The following is a 20,843-nucleotide window of genomic DNA, read 5'->3' as shown; positions in this document are numbered from 1 at the left end:
CAGGGCAACATTGACCTAATGTGAACTGAGCCCACCTGTCTAGGGTCTTCTCCAAAGATGAAGACAAATAGCCGCCACCAATTCCAAGCTGCTTTTTGCCATTCCTAATACTTGGCACTTTTCCCTCTCCAACTCTTCATTTAAATGTTTAAATTCTCCCAAAGTATCTTAAATGGTGTAATCCGGAGAAAAAGAAGTGGCCTGAGATCATGGGGGCATTGTGAGTTGGCTATTATTACCTCCGTTTTACAGATGAGGAAACTGAGGCCCGGAAAGGATATGTAGTCTGCCTGGTGCCCTATTGAGGAACCAGAATCAGCATCGGAACTGACTCCTAAGCAGATGCCCGGTTCATGCTGCTGGAAGAAATATAAACAAATTAGAAGAGAGAGTAAGGAAACGTAACATTACTTTAGGAATGGATTGAGTCCCTGAGACCTCGTCATCAGAGAAGACTTCAGAATCCAAGTTTTAAATAGCATTCCAGTGTTTACCAAGCACACAACATTTTGGAAAGCTGACATTTTTACTCGAGGGTAAAAGGCTCAGGAACAACTGGTTTTGCGGCCAAAGGCTTTAAAATGAAAAGCTAAGCTTTGGCCAGCTCAGGTTTTATATTGCATTGATCGTAATCTGCAAGAAAGCTAAGAAGCTGGCCGGCGCCGGGCCTGGCGGGTAGGTGGAGGGCGGCTGGGTCCTGTCCAATGAGGCTGGAAGGCAGGCTCATTCCAGCCTCATTGCGTCCCCCTGGAAGCAGCAGGGGGCTGGCCGCGCTGTGGCCCTGCGGGGTCGAGGAGTCTGGTAGCGGACAGGTTTCCGGCCTCGCACAAACCACTGGCAGCTTGAAAGAAGTCAGGGGGACGCCCACCTGACCCGGGGCGCACACTAGAGGGCCGGGCGCACACTAGAGGGCCTTCCGCCTCGCTTCAGCACGTGTCCCATTCCGGTTATCTCATTGGCTCTATTCAGCCCCTCTCTGCTCCACTTTGGGAGGCTGCAGCAGGACCGCTCCGTTGATTGGTTCAGAAGCTTTGGTGTGTCACTCTGACTGGTCGGAGGGGTTCACGCCTCTCGGGTCATACCATAACGAGAGGAGGGGAAAACTCATGCATTTCAGGACTTCGCTTTCGGGTTCCCTTCCCCTGTGTTGTGTTTTGCCCCTATTATGGCACAAAGAGACACTTTTTATTAGCCGAAGCTAGATATAGTGGAACTTCGGGTGATCTCGAGCTCGGAGGACAGCCGGCGCGATCCGTTTCCCCCCGCGGATCGAGGTGGTGCGCTCTGGACGGGGCTGTGCATTCTAGCCTCGCCTGGGCGGACGATCCAGCAAACAACTCCGCAGCGACCCAGAGATGCTGCTGCCGGCGTCCGCGCTCCTCCGCGCCCTCCTGTCCCGTCCCTGGACCGGAGCCGGGTGAGTGAGCACGGGGCTCGGGGCAGCCCGAGCGCGCGCCTGGGGCCCGGGAACCTGGGAGTCACTGGGCGTCCCCCGCGCCGCACTCCCTCCCTGCCGGACCCCCAAGCTGCTTCGGTCACCGCCGGGTTCCTCAGGGGCTCCCCTTCGACCCCCACACAGGCCTTTCTCCCACTGAGATCCCTTAGCCTCCTCCCTCAGGTAGTCACCTTACTTTAGCGAGGGGACCCCTCTCCCGAATCCTGCGACCGAGTAGGGTGCCTCGGGAGCCCTGCAGGTTCCCACGCTCGGAAAGTAGCCTCTGTAGTCACTCGTCTCACTCCTAATACTGGATCTTCTCAATTTGCGAGCTTCCCCCGAGGGGCACCTCTATTTTTTTAGCACACCACACATCTCACTTCCCCCACCCTCGTCCCACGTTCAGTGCGCCCATCCCGCCCCGGATTCCCTGAGTCCTCCTCTCCTTCTACCAGGATATCTGCCTCTCTCTTTTCCGCTCCCCTCCGCACCCCGCCGCCCGCTTTTTTTTTCAAGTTAAATGTTGGACAGAAAAGAGGGACTCCTTTCTTCTTGTAGGTGGAATAATCATATTTATGGAGTGCTTATAATGAACCAAATGCTGGCCAGGCACTTGGCAGGTGTCTTACCATGAGGATTAAGTGGTTATTACACGGGGAGTACACTGAACAGTGCCCGGCACAAAGGCAGTGCCCGGTTGTGATTATTGCCACGATCATCATCATTATCACCTCTTTTTAAACTTCTCACTCCTGTGAGGCAGGTATTATTCCAAATAGTGGAGAAACCCAGGAGCAGTTCAGGGGTGGAGCTGCCCTTCAAATCCAGATTTGCAAACCCCGACATTGTGGAGCCGGGTGTCTGGATCCTTGCCCACTCAGTGACAAATATTCTCAGAGAGCCCTTCCAGCTCGGAGCTAGGTTTGGAGAGGTGGGTGGGACACAGACCCTGCCCCGGAGGGCATCCTAGTCTGGCGGGGCTGCGCACCTGTGGGTCAGCTCCTCCTCCCATTTGAGTTTTGTTTGCTTGACCTCCGGGGCTGTTAGCGGCTGTCTCTCTCCTGATGAGCTGTGCCCTTTCTGAGTTAATCAGTGGCCCTCTCCCTTCCCCCAAGGGATGGCCTGGTGGTGCCCTGAACACAAGTGAGTTTCAACCCTGCTGTGTGTCCTCTGTGTGTGGGGAGGGGATAGGAAAGGGTGCAGGAAGAGGACATGAGACAGAAGAGTTCCTCTTGTAGGCTGAGACTGGGGCCACACTTGCCATACTCCCTGTGCGATGCCATTTGCAGGCCTTCCCTGCACTCTGAAGCCCAGGAAGATGGGGCTGATAGAGTTCAGTGTTATACCGAGTGCTGATGCTCTACTCAACACCCTAGAGGCGAGGAGTACCCAGGGAATTTACATGGAGTGGGGCCTTTGAGGAGTTTTCAGCTTAATAGGGGAGAAATGCATAGAAGAAAACCTCCAATATCTAGTAGAAAGCAATCTATATTCTAACAGGTAAGCCCATGATAACAACAATAATAATTATCAAGCAATCAAGCACCACGGGCTTAACACCGAGCCGATAAGTACTGTCTCATTCCTGTATTATCATGGGAAACGATCTGCCATTCAGAGATATATGACTGAAATTACAGTTGGTCTAAATCCAGATTTATGCTCTGAATTATGAGGCCTCCTGAATTGAGAGGGGAAAGAGAAAGAGCGTTTCGCAACCAGTTCCCTGGGCTCAGGTTACCCCTTTGATGCAGCAGCTGGCCGCATGCCCTGGACAGGATTTCTCACCCTCACCACTATTCACATTTGGGGCTACATTTTTGTTGTTGTGGAGTCTGTCCTGTGCACTGTAGAATGTTTAGCAGTGTGTCCTTGGCCTTTGCCCACTCCATGTCAGGGGCACCCCCGGCCCTGACAGTTATAAAAGAAGTCCCGACCCTAGCAGGAAACACAAGTTCCCAGACATTGCCAGATGTTCCCTGGGGGACAAAAATCACCTCTGGTTGAGAGCCACTGCTCTAGAGCAACAGCTTTGGTATTTGATCACTTGTTCATTTACTCAACGAACATTTAGGGCACACCTGTGGCGCGCCGTGTCTGCATTTATGGGGAAACAGTTGCAGGGTGTTTTCAGTGACATCCCTCAGGGTCCTATGTGTAAAACTCTAGTCCTGAGAAAAACCACTGCTTTTGAGGAACGGGTATGGGAGATGTGTCTTAGTGTTTTGTTTTTTTGCCTTCAGTGCCAGGAATCTCTGCCAGTTTTAAAAAATACCCTTGGTGCATGTTTTCTTTTAGTTTAATGCATGTCAATTGTGAAAACTACAGATAGGGCAAAAAAAAAAAAAAAAAAAAGAAAATCACCTGGAATTGTACTGTTAACATTTTGATTCATGTCCTTTAACTTTCCATGAATATATATGATTTTAAAAAAAAAAAAACCCTCATAGAAACAAGCTCATCTGCCAGTAGTTTATTGTAGCTTGTTTTTTCCCTTTATACCCTTGTCTGCCTTACAGTATATTCCCAGGCCCTGGAACTGTGTATGGCACCTGGTAAGCCCTTGGCAAACATTTAGGGAATGAATGAACTTATCATGTGAGCCCTTGCTTGTCAACCCATATTTATCACAGCCAGCCTCAGGACAATCACCATAAACGTGTGGCCTTTATAGGTGGGCCCAGGGATGGCGGCTGATGACAATGACTGCCATTTACTTTTCATGTGGATTATTTTACTCAGCCTCTCAGCAGCCTGTGATGTAGGGGTTACCACCCCCATTTCACAGATTAAACAACCGAGGGCCATGGAAATTGAGAAAAACTTGTCCAAGGCCTTGAGCTGGTGAACACCAGGCCTCCCAACTGACTGCCTCTTTTTCCTTTAACCCTGACTTCCTGTTCTTTTCTCAATCAGCTTTACCATTGGTGTCCTCAGCTCTCTTTGGAAACAGGCAGGATACAGATTAATAGCCAGCCCAGGCATGTAGTAGGCTTATAAGAGTTCATTTCTGTTCCTTACTTCTTGTGCCAAACCCAGACGTGACTCCTGCTCACCCCATCTGACATCAGGGGGCTGATGGGCCAGAATTGGCTACTACCGTGTCCCCTGCAGTGATCCTGGGTGATTTTTGACTCTTCTCAGGCTACCTGATGCTTTAATTTTCAAAATATCACAAGCACCCAGTGCTTTTCCCAGTCTGCCCGGCCCTTGGATGGGCACAGCTTGCCCTGGGTCGGTGGCTGGCATTTCCCACCATTCCTTACACATTCTCTGCTCTTGAGCTCCTCCAACCAGTGGCTGGGGCAGTGCCTTTGGTCTGGAATGTGCTGCCGGCCACCTCGGTGAGCCCATCCAGTGCTTTGTGGCCTTGGAAAGGCAGCTTCTGTCCCTTCAGTATCCTCATCTGCAAAATGGGGCTGTATTAACAGCCACATAGCAGGTGGCTGCAAGGATTAGCAGTGATGTGACCAGTGGTTTCCTGGGTGCCTGGTACCGAATGTGTGCTCTGTGAGTATTTGAGTGGAAGAATAGTTAAAACGTGATTACCTTCACACTTCTAAAGTAGCGAAAGCACCATTGAGGCAGTGCTTGGCAGTGGCACCCCTGGGAGCAGCCTGCCTCCTGTGCCCCGCATCTGGCCCAGCACACAGTAGGCATTGAACAGTTGCTATTGAGATAGCTGGGAATACAGCATGGCTTGGATCCTGGCTCCAACTCTTGGCAGCTCTGTGGCCCCAGGCAGGTTACTCACCCTCTCTGGGCTCCTTTATGTTCTCATATGGAAAATAAAGATGACAATAGTAGTCACCTCATAGGATTGTCCTGTGGGTTAAATGGTCTCATACATGAAAAGCACTTTGGAGTGCCCAGCACCTGGAATACTCAGTAAGTGCTGCTGCGGTTGTGATGATCCCCTCTCCCACCAATGGGCTTCCTGGAGTGATCATCTTCTATCAGGAATGTGAAGACAGCAGGGTCCCAGCGGTGAAGGATGGTGGCAGGAGGGAAGGTATGGAACTCAGATGTCCTCGGTCTCTTCCCTTTATTCCAATCAAGTACCCCAGATGCCAAACCCCTTCTGTTATTATTATTGTTGTTGTTTTGGAGACAGGGTCTCACTCTGTTGCCCAGGCTGGAGTACAGTGTCACCGTCTCCGCTCACTGCAGCCTCAACCTCCTGGGCTCAGTCATCCTCCCACCTCAGCCTCCCAAGTAGTTGGAACTACAGGCGCACATCACCATGCCCAGCTACTTTTTGTATTTTTTTGTAGAGATGGGGTTTCACCATGTTGGCCAGGATGGTCTTAACCTCCTGGGCTGAAGTGATCCTCCTGCCTCGGCCTCCCAGAGTGCTGGGATTATAGGCATGAGCCACTGCGCCTGATCTTCTGTTAGGGTTTTGACCCTGCCCCTCAGGGGATGGAAGACACTTCGCTTCTTGCAGGCTCCTTAATCCCCAAACCTTCCCTCTCCTGACAGAGGTCATGGTGTGGAGTGAAGAGTCCCTGGGCTGAGCTGCAGTGCCAGTGGACAGCTGAGTGACCTTGGGCAAGTCACTGCCCACCTTGGGGCAGCCACTTTCCTCAGGTGGAAATGAGGTTCTAGCTATATGGTGAGGAGGATGAAAGTGTCCCATCACCCCACCTGACCCTGGGCCTCTGAGATGTTGCAGGTGCTTCAGCCATACTGTAAGTCTCCTGAGTAAGGAAGACCTGGGTTCAAATCCTGCTCTGTCACTCATGAGCTGTGACCTGAGCCAGGAGTGAGTAACTCGGAACCTCATCTGTAAACAGATCATTCTGCGGTTGAATATCCCTCATCTGAAATGCTTGAGAACAGAGTGTTTTGTTTTTTGGGTTTTTATTTTTTTGAGATGGAGTCTCGAGCTATCGCCCGGGCTGGAGTATAATGGCAAGATCTCGGCTCTCGGCAACCTTCACCTCCTGGGCTCAAGCCATCTTCCTACCTCAGCCTCCTAAGTAGCTGGGACTACAGGCACACGCCACCACGTCCAGCTAATTTTTGTATTTTTAGTAGAGATGGGGTTTTGCCATGTTGGCCAGGCTGGTCTCAAATTCCTGACCTCAAGCGATCTGCCCTCCTTGGCCTGAGAGGATCCGACAGGAGCCCCGTTCCAGCTGTGTGAGGTTGGACCAGTGGAGGCCATCTCAAGCAGAGGGGACCCCAGGGGATCCCAAAGTGCTGGGATTACAGGCATGAGCCACTGCGCCCGGCCGAAAGTGTTTTGTATATTGGACTTTCTTGGATTTTGGAGAATTTGCTGAACCAGTTGAGCATCCCTCCTCCCAAGTTCCAAAGTCCAAAATGCTCCAATGAGCATTTCCTTTGAGCATCATGTTGGCACTCAGAAAAGTTTCAGATTTTAGAGTATTTCAGATTTTGGATTTTTGGATCAGCGATGCTCAACCTGTCATGCCTCCCTCATACATTTGTGTGGTGGATTCAGTGAGATGATCCTGTCTCACTTAGGTTAGTGCTTGGTATGTGGTGGCAAGTGTTTGACAAACGCCTGATGTTTGCTGGGCCGTGGCTGAAGCAGTTCATCCCTGGCGTCTGGTGTCGGGTCTTTCCTTTTTTTTTTTTTTTTTTTTTTGAGACAGCGTCTTGCTGTGTTGCCCAGGCTGGAGTGCAGTGACATGATTTTGGCTCACTCCAACCTCTGCTTCCCGGGTTCAAGCAATTCTTCTTCCTCAGCCTCCCAGGTAGATGGGATTACAGCCACCACGCCCAGCTAATTTTTATATTTTTAATAGAGACGATGTTTCACCATGTTGGCCAGGCTGGTTTCCAACTCCTGACCTCAAGTGATCCACCTGCCTCAGTCTCCCAAAGTTTTGGGATTACAGGCGTGAGCCACTGTGCCCGGCCAGGCCTTTCTTTCCCTCCCGGCCCTGCCCTGGGCACTGCACTTTCTCTGCTCACCTGGTGTTGCCTTTATCTCAGTGATACGGAGGATTAGCCTTATCAGGCTCCAGATAACAGGTGGACAATCCAGGAGGCTAAATGAAGCAAAGATAATTTCCTTTCAATTTCTCCTCTCCTTGTCCTTGGCAACCCCTCACCCTAGCCACTCGGGAACCCAAGGGGCCTGTGTGCAGCCCCAGGTGATAGCAGAACAGCATTGGCCTTGGAGTCCAGTCCTGGGGGGGCCTGGCATCAGCTCTGACACTCATACATTGATTGTATTTCTCAGGTGCTTACTGTGGCTGGTCAGTGTGTTAGGCTCGGGGTGCCTAGTGGTGAATGGAATGGGTATGGGCTGGCTGTGTGGAGCCTGTGGCCTGGTGGGCACACAGATGGTCAGTCAGAGCTCTATAATAGGGTTGTCACTAGTGCTTCCAGAAAAGTCTAGAGCTATGAGAGGGTCCGATAGGAGCCCCATTCCAGCTGTGTGAGGTTGGACCAGTGGAGGCCATCTCAAGCAGGGGGGACCCCAGAAAAGACCGGGGTGGCTGGGTTGCAGCAAATGGGGCAGAGTGACGGGGAATACATTTGGAGGCCTTGGTAAGGATTCTGATGTCTTTATTTTAGAAGAAATGAGAAGCCACTGAGTAGTTTCTCACTGAGCTCCCCACTGTGCCATCTCTCTAATGATCAGATTTCCATGTTAACTTTGGTTGTGGTGTCGACTTGAAGGACTTGGAGACTGGAGCAGGACTGGCATGGCATGAGTCCAGGTGAAAGTGAATAGTAGCTCGGACCAGGTGTCTTGGACAAGGTGGAGGCCAGGCCCTCTGTGTCTTTTCAGTTTTTCCCTTTGTAGATTTCTGAAGCTGCACTGGCTGGCCTACAGCTCCTTGCAATCCTGACCTCTGGTGCAGGAGGTGAAACGGTGCATGGCCTTTGTAGATCATATCTCAGTACTTGTAACCCTGACATCTCCCGCCACAGGAGGTGAAACGGTGCATGGCCTTCATGGACTGGATCCCAGTGCTTGCAGCCCTGCCGTCTCCCGCTGCAGGAGGTGAAATGGTGCATGGCCTTCGCAGATCAGATCCCAGCACTTGTAGCCCTGACATCTTCCGGTGCAGGAGGTGAAATGGTGCACGGCCTTCGCAGATCAGATCCCACTTGTAGAGGGTGAGGGGGACCAACTTGAGGTCTCAGGCGCAGAGCACGAGCAGAAAGGGCACTGCAGATCTTCAGGGAAACCTGAGTCAGATTCAGACTCTGTCTTGTGCCACTTTCCCTAAGTGGGAGGACTGAGGGCTGCTCTGAGAAAGGTTGGGTTGGGTCCATATCCACCGCCCAGAGCCAGGTACTTCCTGGGTGCTTGGAAAACGAGTGCTGAATTATTGAGGGAGCTGTTATTGACCTGATCCGATTTATCTCTGCATCCTTGTCATGTGGAATAAATGTGTACTGACTGCATAAATGCATGAGTGGATGAGGAATGCCAAGAAGGTCCTCATGGATCCTTATAGAGGCCCCAAGTCCTGTGACTGATTCATCTCTGCCTTCACCCGAGCAGCCAGTGAATGGATACTCCCATTAGTCCAAAATGGTTCATGAATGAAAACATAAAAAGAAAAAAGAAAACATTGATGGGAGTCCCTAGGTTATTTTTAGCTGCAGTTGACTCGGGCTGAACTTTGAACTAGCGTCTATTCTCCAGGCCACACTCAGACTGATGGATGGACAGCTGGGCCGGTGCTTGGAGACTTGCAGGCACAGAGAAAGCCATGGGGGCATGTGATCCTGAGGTCACAGTGAGCATCTGGGTCTCTGCCCTGTGGAAGCGGGGGAGAGGCCTACAGGATCTCTATCTCTGACATTTCCTGAGAGGGAATGGAGAAAGGAGAACTGGCTGCTACTACATTCATTCATTCATTCATTCATTTATTTATTTTGAGACAGAGTCTTGCTCTGTTGCCCAGGCTGGAGTGCAGTGGCATGATCTGGGCTCACTGCTACCTCTAGCTCCCAGATTCAAGTGATTCTCCTCCTGCCTCAGCCTCCTGAGTAGCTGGGTGTATAGGTGTGCGCCACCACGTCTGGCTAATTTTTTTTTTTTTTTTTTTGTATTTTTAGTAGAGATGGGGTTTCACCATATTGGCCAGGCTGGTCTCGAACTCCTGACGTCAAGCGATCTGCCCACCTCGGCCTCCCAAAGTGCTGGGATTATAGGCATGAACCACTGCAACCTGCCTACTACGTTTTAACCTGGGGATGGAATATGGTGCTGCGTATTCCTCCAGTAGTTGCTGAGTACCTGGGCCAGCCCCTGAGGCTGTGATTTTTGGGGCATCTGGGAGCCCATGAAATAGCATTCTGAGACCTTTACAATTTTCTTTGGAAAGCAAGAGCAGGAGGGGTGAGGAAAGGCCAACACTTTTAATCCTCCTGATGACCCTGCAAGGTGCATCGTGTCAACCTTAAATAGTGAGATTCAGAAAGTAGGATTAAGTAGTTTATTCAGGCACTGAAGTTGAGGATGGCCACTGGGGAGCATAGATTCAAGTTACCCTGAATATACACTCTGATTAACTGCAGTAACAAGTGGGCTTTTTAAGGTGCAGGGGAAAGAGGCAGTTTCTAAGTCATTTACCAAAAATTTATATTAAAATAATATAAGCTACTGGCCAAGTTCCCGCCTGTAATCCCAGCACTTTGGGAGGCCAAAGCAGGTGGATCACTTGAGATCAGGAGTTCGAGACCAGCCTGGCTAACATGGTGAAACTCAATCTCTACTAAAAATACCAAAAATGAGCTGGGTGTGGTGGCGGGCACCTGTAATCCCAGCTACTCGGGAGGCTGAGGGAGGAGAATTGCTTGAACCCGGGAGGTGGAGGTTGCAGTGAGCTGAGATGGCACCATTGCACTCCAGCCTGGGCTACAGAATGAGACTCCAAATCAAAAAAAAAAAAAAGCTACTGATTGGCTGTGCATTGTTCTTTGTGTGACGCTTTCCAGGATCATAAAATTAATGGATGAGGCAGCTAGTCAGAAACAAAATGCCTTGAAATAATTGCCACCGGGTGTGGATGCAAAGGGCATGACTCAGGTCTGTATTTGTGTCTCCCTGGGCCTCATACATTTTGCATGCTTCGCATAGCTCACACTGCTCTGAGCTATTTTTCTCTTTTCAGTAGTATTGTCCCCATTTTCCAGGTGAGGAAACTGAGGCTCGCAGACTTTCTAAGAATGCACTGAGGTCACAGAGCAGGTGTTAGCTTTGCTTCCAGATTTGTCTGCTTCTGGGGCCTGCGCTTTTCCCGTCCACCAGGACCTGGGCTCCAAAGGGAGACTGGGACAGAGTTCCACTTCTCCGCTCAAAGAGTCCATGGTGATATCTGGCTCACCATCTGTGGTGGGTGTGGTGCTGTTGAGGCCTGGAGCGCTGCTAGAATGCATGGTCAGGAGCTTAGCTGAGGTCCCTGTCAGAAGCTTCCAGATGGTCCCAGGGGATTGGTACTCCTTTGCCCCTTCCTGAGGGACTGTGGAGACTCATGGCTGCCTCTCCATTCTTCCCATAACAGTAGGTGGGAGAGGGCAATGCAGATTTTAATGTATTTATCGTTACCAGATCTCCATAGTAACCCCATGAGGGGGTGTCAGTGTTTTACAGAGGGAAACTGGCTTCAAGACAAGTGACTTGCCCAAGGTCACACAGCTAATGGGAGGCAGAGTGGGGGTGGGGGGCTGCAGAGCTACGGCTCAGGGTGGAGGTTGATGGGGAGGGGAGGGGAGTGGAGAGAAGGTCTTCTGTGCTCACTTTGCGGGAGGCAAAGTCGGGGTGGGGCGTGCAGAGCTGCCAGCCCAGGGTGGATGTGGATGGGGAGGGAGAGAAGGTCCCATGTACTCACTTTACCTGCCAGGATCTTGGGTGGACTGGCCCCTGCCCCTGCGTCTCCCTCTGCCTCAACCATGCGGGCCCCTCAGCCCCTCCCTCGGCCTCCTTCTACCTGGGATGCTCTTCCCAGCTCCTCTCAAGCCTCCTTTAAGTCTCTCTCAGGGTCACCTCCTCAGAGAGGCCTTCCCTGACCACCCTGGCTGAAGCAGCCCTATTCTCCCCGTTGTTTACTCATTGCCATGCTCACCATCTGTGGTTACTGTCATGGGTGTCCGTGTGAAGAGACCACCAAACAGGCTTTGTGTGAGCAACATGGCTGTTTATTTCACCTGGGTGCAGGCGGGCTGAGTCCGAAAAGAGAGTCAGCGAAGGGAGATAAGGGTGGGGCCGTTTTATAGGATTTAGGTAGGTAAAGGAAAATTACAGTCAAAGGGGGGTTGTTCTCTGGCGGGCAGGAGTGGGGGTCACAAGGTGCTCAGTGGGGGAGCTTTTGGAGTCAGGATGAGCCAGGAAAAGGACTTTCACAAGGTATTGTCATCACTGAAGACATGGACCGGCCATTTTCACTTCTTTTGTGGTGGAATGTCCTCGGTTAAAGTGGGGCAGGGCATTTTCACTTCTTTTGTGGTTCTTCAGTTACTTCAGGCCATCTGGGTGTATACCTGCAAGTCACAGGGGGTGCGATGGCTTGACTTGGGCTCTGAGGCCTGACAGTTACCTTGCTTGTTTCCTGACCAGGCCTCACCCTGAAGATCACCTGTGTGCAGCCAGAGGCCTTGCTGTCTCTCTCACTGCTTTATCTCCAGGGTCTGAGATGACACCAGAGACCCGGCAGGTCATCAGTCATTGCGGAATGAACATAGGGTCTGAATAGTTTTGTGTCCTTCCTTCAGACCTCCCTGGCTGGGTCGTTGAGCCCCAGACTCCTGGCCTCTGACACTCATAGCCAGGCCATTCTGTCTCCTATAGGGCATAAACAATCTCAGAACACTAGCCTCAGGCCATGTCCCTCTGAAACTATGATCAGATGAGACACAATAAGCCCTCTTCCTGATTTTTTTTTCTTTTTCCTTGAGACGGAATCTTGCTCTGTCATCCAGGCTGGAGTGCAGTGGCATGATCTCGGCTCACTGCAACCTCTGCCTCCCAGGTTCAAGCAATTCTCCTGCCTCAGCCTCCCAAGTAGCTGGGAGTACAGGAGCAGGCCACTATGCCCAGCTAATTTTTGTATTTTTAGTAGAGACGGGGTTTTACCATATTGGCCAGGCTGGTCTCAAACTCCTGACCTCAAGTGATCCGCCCACCTTGGCCTCCCAAACTGCTTTGATTACAGGTGTGAGCCACCGCGCCCGGCCTCCTCTTCATGACTTTTGTCTAAGCACAGACAAAAACGAGATCTCTGTGCCACCCACAAAGCACCAAACATCTTGGTAAATGTTCCTTTTTTCCCAGTCAGCCTCACCCCCACTTTCTGACAGCAGCCAATCCAGAGCTAACCCTGGCTTCCTTAAACCCTCCTCAAGTCACCCTGCCAAACCCCATGGGTTTCCTAACAGCATCTTACTGAGATGCCCTGTGGTTCCTCACGCTGTGTGTTTTCCCTCATTGTGCCGACCAGTGAGCCCCACCTGTGCACCTCCAGCTGTTCTGGGTTGTCTGGGGTCATTGACACCCGAGAGAGATGATATCTGGGCCTTCTGGACTCAAGAGCAGGTTTCTCCTACTCTTGATCTTGAACTAGTCATTTTCCTTTTAGGACCGAAATGACCTTATTTCTGTAGAGAGGTGGCTGGTGGGGCCCATCTGAGGCCACGGTAGATGGGAAGTTTGTCAATTTCAAGTGCCCTTTGGACATTAGCTGACTTTGTCATCATGATTCTTCTCATTTACAGAGGGGGAAACAGGCCTGAAGGGGAAGTCCCACAGCTGGGAGGTGGCAGAGCTGAGGCTCCAGCTCTGGAATGACTGACCCCAGCGTCCTAGCTTTGAGCCACCTGACCTCCCACCTTGTGACCCTCAGATGTGGTCGGGGGTGGTGGAAAGAGGTCAGAGGATTTGAGCAAGGAGTTCTTGAGATTCAGTGCCCTGGAATCAAGCACCTCACCCCCAGGGCCAGCCCTCCCGGGTCTTGAGCTGAGCTCAGGGCAGCCCTCCTGGGTCGGTGAGCTGAGCTTGGGGCAGCCCTCCAAGTTCATGGTCCACATCTTGGACATTCCTGCCCACCCGGAGCTCTCAGCCCTTTGTGCCAAGAGGATCTCAGCTGGTTCACATTCTGAGGAGACTGTGTTCTAGAATGTGCTGCCCTTTCAGCTTAGAAAGAGAAGGAATTTGGGTCTTTTTGGGATAAAGCCTGCCTTGTGGGAGAAGAAAGGGAGAGTAACGCTTTGCGTGTGCAAAATACTTTAAACATGGTTTTGCATTTATGTGTTTAAACTTCAAACAACCACATGAGTTCAGTGTGATTATTTTTACTTGATAGATGTAGACCCACGCTCAGAGGAGGCAAGTCACAGGCTCAAGGACACACAACGGTGGGGCTGGGACTTGAACCTTGGGTTGTGGACCCCCAGGGTGGGTTTTTGTGGTTGTTTTGAGACGGAGTTTTTTGCTCTCTCACCCAGACTAGAGTGCAGTGGCATGATCTTGGCTCACTGCAACCTCTGCCTCCTGGGTTCAAGCGATTCTCCTGCCTCAGCCTCCCGAGTAGTTGGGACTACAGGCACACACGCCACCACACCTTGTTAATGTTTTAAGTATTTTTAGTAGAGACAGAATTTGACCATGTTAGCCAGGCTGGTCTTGAACTCCTGACCTCAAGTGATTTGCCCACCTTGGTCTCCCAAAGTGCTGGGATTACAAGTGTGAGCCACCGTGCCCAGCTCAAGGTGGGTTTTTGACCCCCTACTTTCTAGTTGCATTGGGTTTCAGGCCCTGGGTGCCCACCTAGGACCCCCTGTTGGAAGTAGAAGGGCTGGGGTCTGGTGGTGGGGCCACTGCTGACCTCTCTGCCTCTGTCCCCTGCCCTTGTGTCCCAGGCTGCGGTGGAAGCACACCTCCTCCCTGAAGGTGGCCAACGAGCCTGTCTTAACCTTCACGCAGGGCAGCCCTGAGCGAGAGGCCCTGCAAAAGGTAACGGGAGGGTGGGGGGCACCCGAGAGGTGCAGGGCACGGAGCAGAGGCCGCCCCCAGCAGCCCTGAGCTAGTGCTCTGTGCCTGCAGCCATCACCCCCTTCTACCCTTGCTCCCCGCCTTGGGAGGAAGCCTGGGAGGGCTGTGGGTCTGGAGTGTGGGAACAGCTGTGAGGACCAGGGTGGCAGCCTAGAGCTACTTTGGGGCTCCTCAGGCCAGGTCAGAGTCATAAGCCCAGTTGTTTTATACTTAAACATGTTTTCCAGTTAATTGCCAGTGTTTTAAAGATCATGAGATTTCACATAAGTTTCAGGTGCAGTTTTTTTATCTCTGTGTCGTGGGTAGACCTCACCTTCCTGCAGGGTGACAATGGCTGGAGCAGAGTTCGGCTGCCCCCGAGGGGAGCACACGTTCTCTGATGGCCACCGACCCGGCCTGGCCCCCTTCTCATTTCTGTGTCAGCCTTGGCATCTCTGTCTGTGGACTCTGCATTAGGGTTTTAGATGGGAGGAAGCGAGGAAGGCAGTGACCATACCTGCTCTCGTCCCTCTCCCCAGGCCTTGAAGGACCTGAAGGGCCGGACGGAAGCCATCCCATGCGTGGTGGGGGATGAGGAGGTGTGGACATCGGACGTGCAGTACCAGGTGTCGGTATGTCCAGCGGGTGGGCAGGGCTCAGCCCCTCCCCTGAATACGTGACCTCTTTCTCTGACAGCTCGTAAGCTTATAATGTGTGGGCTCTGACTTCAAGGCCTTTATAGTGCCCCTCCCCACCCCAGATTTTGAATTCTGTGAACCAGTAAAACTTCCCAAAGCAAAGGACGGCATCCACACTGCATCCAGCCCCTAGCGGCACCCTGTGTCTGGGCAAGAAAGGCCATGAGGGGTCCACACAGCATCTTCTGTTATTCCTTATAGATTTCTTGCCAAGGGGATTTGGGAGCTAATGGCAAAAAGCTGGGCCCCAGGCCCCGAGCTCCTCAGATGGCATTGGCCTAAGAAGCCCCCAGGCTTGGAGTTTATCCTTCCAGAAACTGGCAGGCACTTTACATGGGCCAGGAAACTCACAGGTCTGTGATTTGGAGGAGAGTAAAAGGTCGGGCCTTTTGCAAACAGGGCAAGCACATTCTAGCTCTGTCCAGCTGAAACCCTGGGCAGATGTGTGCAGGGGGAGGGGTGACTGAGCGGGAGGACCCAGGTCCCCCAGTCTGAAGGTTCCCAGGACAGCCTGGGGCAGGAGTTGACCACAGAGGTGTCCTGGAGCTCTTGTCGCTGGCTCAGGACTACCTGGAGCTGTCTAAGCGTGGCCTGGGGTCTACAGGCATTGGCCAGGTCACTCTGTCTGCACTGGCTGTGTGTGTGTGCAGGTGCCAACTGACAGCAGCACCCACCGCCCAGCTCCCTGGTTGTCTCTGTAACTGCCTAGAGCCTGCCCTTACCTGCAGCTCCCCGGGCGTCTGAGGCCGCATGGCAGCTGGGATTTTTCCAGGCAGCGAGGCTCCGGCATTCTGATAAGGCACTGGGTGGATACTGCTGATTTTCATTTCCCACATTGCCTCGCTGACCTGGCTGGAGGTTCTGGCCATGTGCTGATCACTGTGGCACCAGACATTTGGGGTACTGGGGCATGTGAAGGCAGGATCTGTGTTTGCTGGGACATAGCACTGACGGGGCTCTGCAGTCCACTGGGGCCCAGGTTGCAGCCACCTTCTCAGCCCCTAAGCATCACAGGCCAATCTCAGGTATGGGCAGAATACAGAGTGACTGTGCTAAGGTTTAACATGAAGGAGAATGGTCACTTTCTACTCAAGCCTAGACCAGCGCTGGCCAATAGAATTTCCTGCAGTGATGGCAGAAATGTGCCAGATCTGCGTTGTCCGTTCCAGCAGCCACGAGCCACGTGTGGTTGTCCAGCACGTGAAATGTGGCTCGTGGCTACTGTTTTAGACAGGAAAGCTCCAATAACCCACCAGAAGACGGATAGGTAGCAAAAGTGTTAGCTGTTATGATATAAACTCTCTTGCCAGCCCCGGGAAGGAAAGAAGTGAAATTTCTCCCTGCTCCATTGGTCGTGCTGGCATTCACCACTGCCAGGCATTAGGTTTTGAAGGGAAGACGAGGGTTAAAGAAAGACACACACACAGAGAGAGGGCAGCTGAGACAGCAACACCGTATATTGCAGAAACCTGAGGAAGTGGGGGACCAGCTTAATGCCAGGGCCCACCGCTGCTTCCAGGCTGGGGTACTCATCAGTATGGGTGGACGGGTCTGGGCAGTATGGCTTGCTGCCTGGCAGGATATTGATAAGATGTTGTTACAATCAGGCGGTTTGGCCCCCTCCAGTGGGATGTCATCATGGTGTTCCTTATACCTTTACCCAGCAAGATATGATAGGGATGTTTCTTTTTTCTTCCTTTTTTTTGAGACGGAGTCTCGCTCTGTCGCCCAGGCTGGAGTGCAGTGGCGAGATCTCGGCTCATTGTAAGCTCCACCTCCCGGGTTCACACCGTTCTCCTGCCTCAGCCTCCCAAGTAGCTGGGACTACAGGCGCCCGCCACCACGCCTGGCTAATTTTTTGTATTTTAGTAGAGACGGGGTTTCACCATGTTAGCCAGGATGGTCTCGATCTCCTGACCTTGTGATCCGCCCGTCTCGGCCTCCCAAAATGCTGGGATTGCAAGCGTGAGCCACCGTGCCTGGCCGATAGGGAAGTTTCTTTAGGTGGGCCTTTGTCCGCCTTGTGGTCACAGGTGGCTGAGCCGGATGTTTCTCATGACCTGAGCTCCCATGAAATGTTTTACTTGGACCAAGGTCTGCAAAATAGTGGGGAGCTTACAAAATGGTGCGGTTTGAACCAACACTAGGTTCTGTTTATAAATGTTTGTTGAGGATCTTCCTATTTAGATTAGTAAATCTGGGGCTTAGGAAGCAATTGCTCTGTCCATAATGGCTTCGGGGCAGGGCGGAAGTCCCAAGCATTTCACAACACCAGTGTGTTCTTTTTGACCTCACCTGGTCATGTTGCCCATGGTTGCAGCCTCATGCTGGACCAAAGAATTTTTGTCCATGATCCCCTTTGGTTCTCCTGTCCATGCTAAGAGACAGGGAGGGCAGTCTGCATTTCCTAGATGAGGAGACTTAGGGGAGGAAGTGAGCTTACCTGGGGCCTCACAGCTAGTAGGTGGCAGAGCCAGGATTTGAACCCATGTCTCTCTGATCACAAAGGTCCATGCTTTCCTGGAAAGACCCTGTGGTGTATTTCCAGGATGGTGAGCCTTCCGGAGGAGGAGCCACGTCTTACTCATCGTATAGTGGGTACACCAGCACTCTTAATAGGCAGCAACCTGTGGGCCGGGCACTGGGGAGGGCTTCATGGGAGCAGGCTGGGGACAGCAGGCGTGTCCAGGACTTTCCTGGAAAACCAGCTCTGAGCCCGGCCCTCTCCATCCTTATCCTGGCACCTCCCTCCTGGACAGGGACCTCACTTCTCTCTCCTTTCAGCCTTTTAACCATGGACACAAGGTGGCCAAGTTCTGTTATGCAGACAAGGTGAGTGAGCCCCTGCCGCTGGTGACCGGGGGTTAGGGTTGCTGCCCCTGCCCTGCCCTGCCAGCTGCTGATATGGGGGTAGGCATCAGTTGCTGTATCCTTCTTTGGCCATGGTGGATAGGTGGGCAGGGGGCGGCTGGCACTGAGGGAGTCCCTGGGTGATGTCTTTGACTGGGCCAGGCATGCAAAGGTTAACCTGAGCCAAATGCAAGCTGCCTCAGCCAGGGCTGAGACATTCCCAGACATGCCCGTGGTGGGGCAGATCTTGGACGGGGGAGGAGGTGGATTCTGGAAGGCTGAGTCAGGGCAATTGGAGACACCATCGATGGAAAGCCAGGCCGAGAATTGGCACTGGAAAGGGCCAGCAGGAGGGGCTGGGGTGACTGGGGGTCCAGGAGCTGGCATTGTGTGATGATGAGGGCAGTTGGGGTCTGGGAGGCCAGCAGCAGAGCCATGTCTCAGGCTCCAGTTGACCTCAAGTTTCTGGATGGTGGGTTCAGGGGCACCAGGTCCCAAGAATAAGGTGAGGTTTTGATTAGACCATGAGAGAAAGTGGAGCCAGTTTAACAGCTGTGGGACTCAGTGCCAAGACCTTAGAGAGCTGACCAACCTGGCCGGGCCCTTCAGGTTTCAGACTGCCAACCGCTACAGGCTCTGACGGGACGCTGTTGGCAGCTGTGATGGCAGGGGGCTGAGGGACCAGGCAGACAGGCATTGTCCCTGGATGGAAGAGAGTGGCCTTCCAGGTCTCTCCTCCCTTGCTCACTCCCCAGGGCCCTTCCCGCTGCAGGCAGCAGTTCCCAACCTCTCCGTCTCCCTTTAGAGCCTACTCAACAAAGCTATTGAGGCTGCCCTGGCTGCCCGGAAAGAGTGGGACCTGAAGCCTATTGCAGACCGGGCCCAGATCTTCCTGAAGGCAGCAGACATGCTGAGTGGGCCGCACAGGGCTGAGATCCTCGCCAAGACCATGGTGGGACAGGTGAGGTGCTGGTGGGTCCAGGTGGGTGGAGCAGGGTGGGCTCAGTGTCAGTTGTGCCCCACCCATGGCAGCAGACATCAGCTGAAGCGCTTCTGGGTCCCAAGCCCTTTTGGGGACCCAGAGATGTCCTCAAGGGACAAGGCCTAGGAGCTGGGATGGATGATCACAAATTATTGTGCAGAGCCGTGTGTCCTGCCTCGGAAATGTCCCCTGTCCTCCATCCCTCTGTCCTCGCTCCTAGGCTTCATCATGCTTTGCCTGGACTGGTGGTGGCCTGCACTGTCTCCCTGCCTCCCAGCTTGGTCAGCCCCTCGCCGCCCTCAGAGTGATCTTTCCAACACCTCCAGGATGTCACTCCTGGCTTACGACCCACCTAGACCTCTCCACCACTGAGAAGCAAGTCCCAAGACCTGAGCCACGGCCGGGTGCGGTGGCTCAAGCCTGTAATCCCAGCACTTTGGGAGGCTGAGATGGGCGGATTACGAGGTCAGGAGATCGAGACCACCCTGGCTAACACGGTGACACCCCATCTCTACTAAAAAAATACAAAAAAAAAAAAAAAAAAACTAGCTGGCGATTGGTGGTCTGTGGCGGGCCTGTTAGCCAGCTACTCAGGAGGGCTGAGGCAAGGAGGAATGGGCTTTAAACCCGGAGCGGAGCTTGCCAGTGGAGCCGAAGACTCAGCCCCACTGCACTCCCAGCCTGGCGACAGAGGCGAGACTCTGCTCAAAAAAAAAAAAAAAAAAAAAAAAAAAAAAGACTGAGCCATATCCCAGGGCCCTTCTCGCCCCCTCTGTCCCAGCTCACCCGCATCCGCCCTTTGCCCTTCCCTGCCAAGCTGTGCCACCCATGGTGTAGCCATCTGGGGCTTAGCAGGACTCCCTGGTCACGGCAGACATCCTCTCTGCCTCTGCCCACTGTGTCCTCCTGCCTGGAATGCTTGCTGTCTGTTCCATGCTCAGTGAACTCTTATCTCCTGGTCCAGCCCTGATGTCACCCCCTCCGTGAGGCTTCGGCATAGCAAGGCCCTGATCTGCACAGAGCTGGCATGACAGCTTCTTGCCCTACTAAATGCAAGTTGAGTGAGGAGTGTCTCTAGCAGGCAGAGTGTGTAGGGGACAGGAGCCGAGGGAGAAAGCGTTATTTCACCATCTCCAGGACCTGAGCCCTACGCTGCCAACTAACCTGGGTTCCTGAAGGGTAAATTGTAGGAGCCAGAACCCAGGCTGCTTTCTGGATCAGGCATTTGCCACTGCCTGCTCCCGGGGCCTCATGGTGAGCACCCCCTCTGCTGCACAGAGCTGGTATGACAGCCCCTCATCCTGCTGAATGCCTCCTTAGATTGGCTCAGCAGCCCTCTGGGGTGGGTGTCTGGCTCTGCGTGTTCCCGGTGAGCCGCACATTGCTGGGAAGACAGTCTAGGATCAGTTTAGGCTCTCTGTATTTGGCCTAAGACTCAAGAACTTCTAGGAAGCCAGGTACACATCTTAGCTCAGCTTCCTGGGCTGTGTGTCTCTAATAGGTCATGCACCTGCCAGTGACCTTGGGTGCCAAGAGGGGGCCACGTCAATCTGGGAAAGCCCTGTTCTTGGCTGTACACAATTTTTTTCCCTGCAGCTCACATTTGCTGTTAGTAACAATGGACGGTTTAAGGGAATCACAGTCACTCTCCTCTTGGTTTTTGGCCCAAACTAACCAGCAAGGCCGAACATCATTCCTGGCGAAGGAACCATGCGCCTCCCACACACCAAGTCTCTGTCCTGGTTTTCCAGTGGCCAGTCTCCGGCTCATGCTAATCTGCCCTTCTGTCTGGAAGGCTCTGATCCTGAATTTGGTCTGAGGCTTGACCATAGATCCTTTGCCATCCTCCACCATTCAGAGTTGCTATGAAACGAAGACAGTGCATGGGAAGTACCTGGCCTGCTGCAGAGGATC

The 20,843-nt window shown here is 52.8% G+C and overlaps 1 protein-coding gene across 2 annotated transcripts in view; it reads left to right on the top strand.

Annotated features, from left to right (window-relative positions):
- Positions 1-1,080: 1,080 nt before the first annotated feature.
- Positions 1,081-20,843, top strand: part of ALDH4A1 (aldehyde dehydrogenase 4 family member A1) — a 31,890-nt gene continuing 12,127 nt past the window's right edge. For both annotated transcript variants that reach the window (XM_017852060.1, XM_017852059.1), the window contains exons 1-5: positions 1,081-1,417; positions 14,288-14,381; positions 14,939-15,031; positions 17,882-17,929; positions 18,753-18,908. In XM_017852060.1, coding sequence (XP_017707549.1) covers positions 1,356-1,417; positions 14,288-14,381; positions 14,939-15,031; positions 17,882-17,929; positions 18,753-18,908 — 453 coding nt within the window. In that variant the 5' untranslated portion in view covers positions 1,081-1,355. The remainder of the gene's footprint in view (positions 1,418-14,287; positions 14,382-14,938; positions 15,032-17,881; positions 17,930-18,752; positions 18,909-20,843) is intronic.

This window comes from Rhinopithecus bieti, unplaced genomic scaffold (genome assembly GCF_001698545.2).
Source record: "Rhinopithecus bieti isolate Rb0 unplaced genomic scaffold, ASM169854v2 scaffold_33652, whole genome shotgun sequence".
NCBI lineage: Eukaryota > Metazoa > Chordata > Mammalia > Primates > Cercopithecidae > Rhinopithecus > Rhinopithecus bieti.
This window is presented reverse-complemented; position numbering and strand designations above follow the sequence as displayed.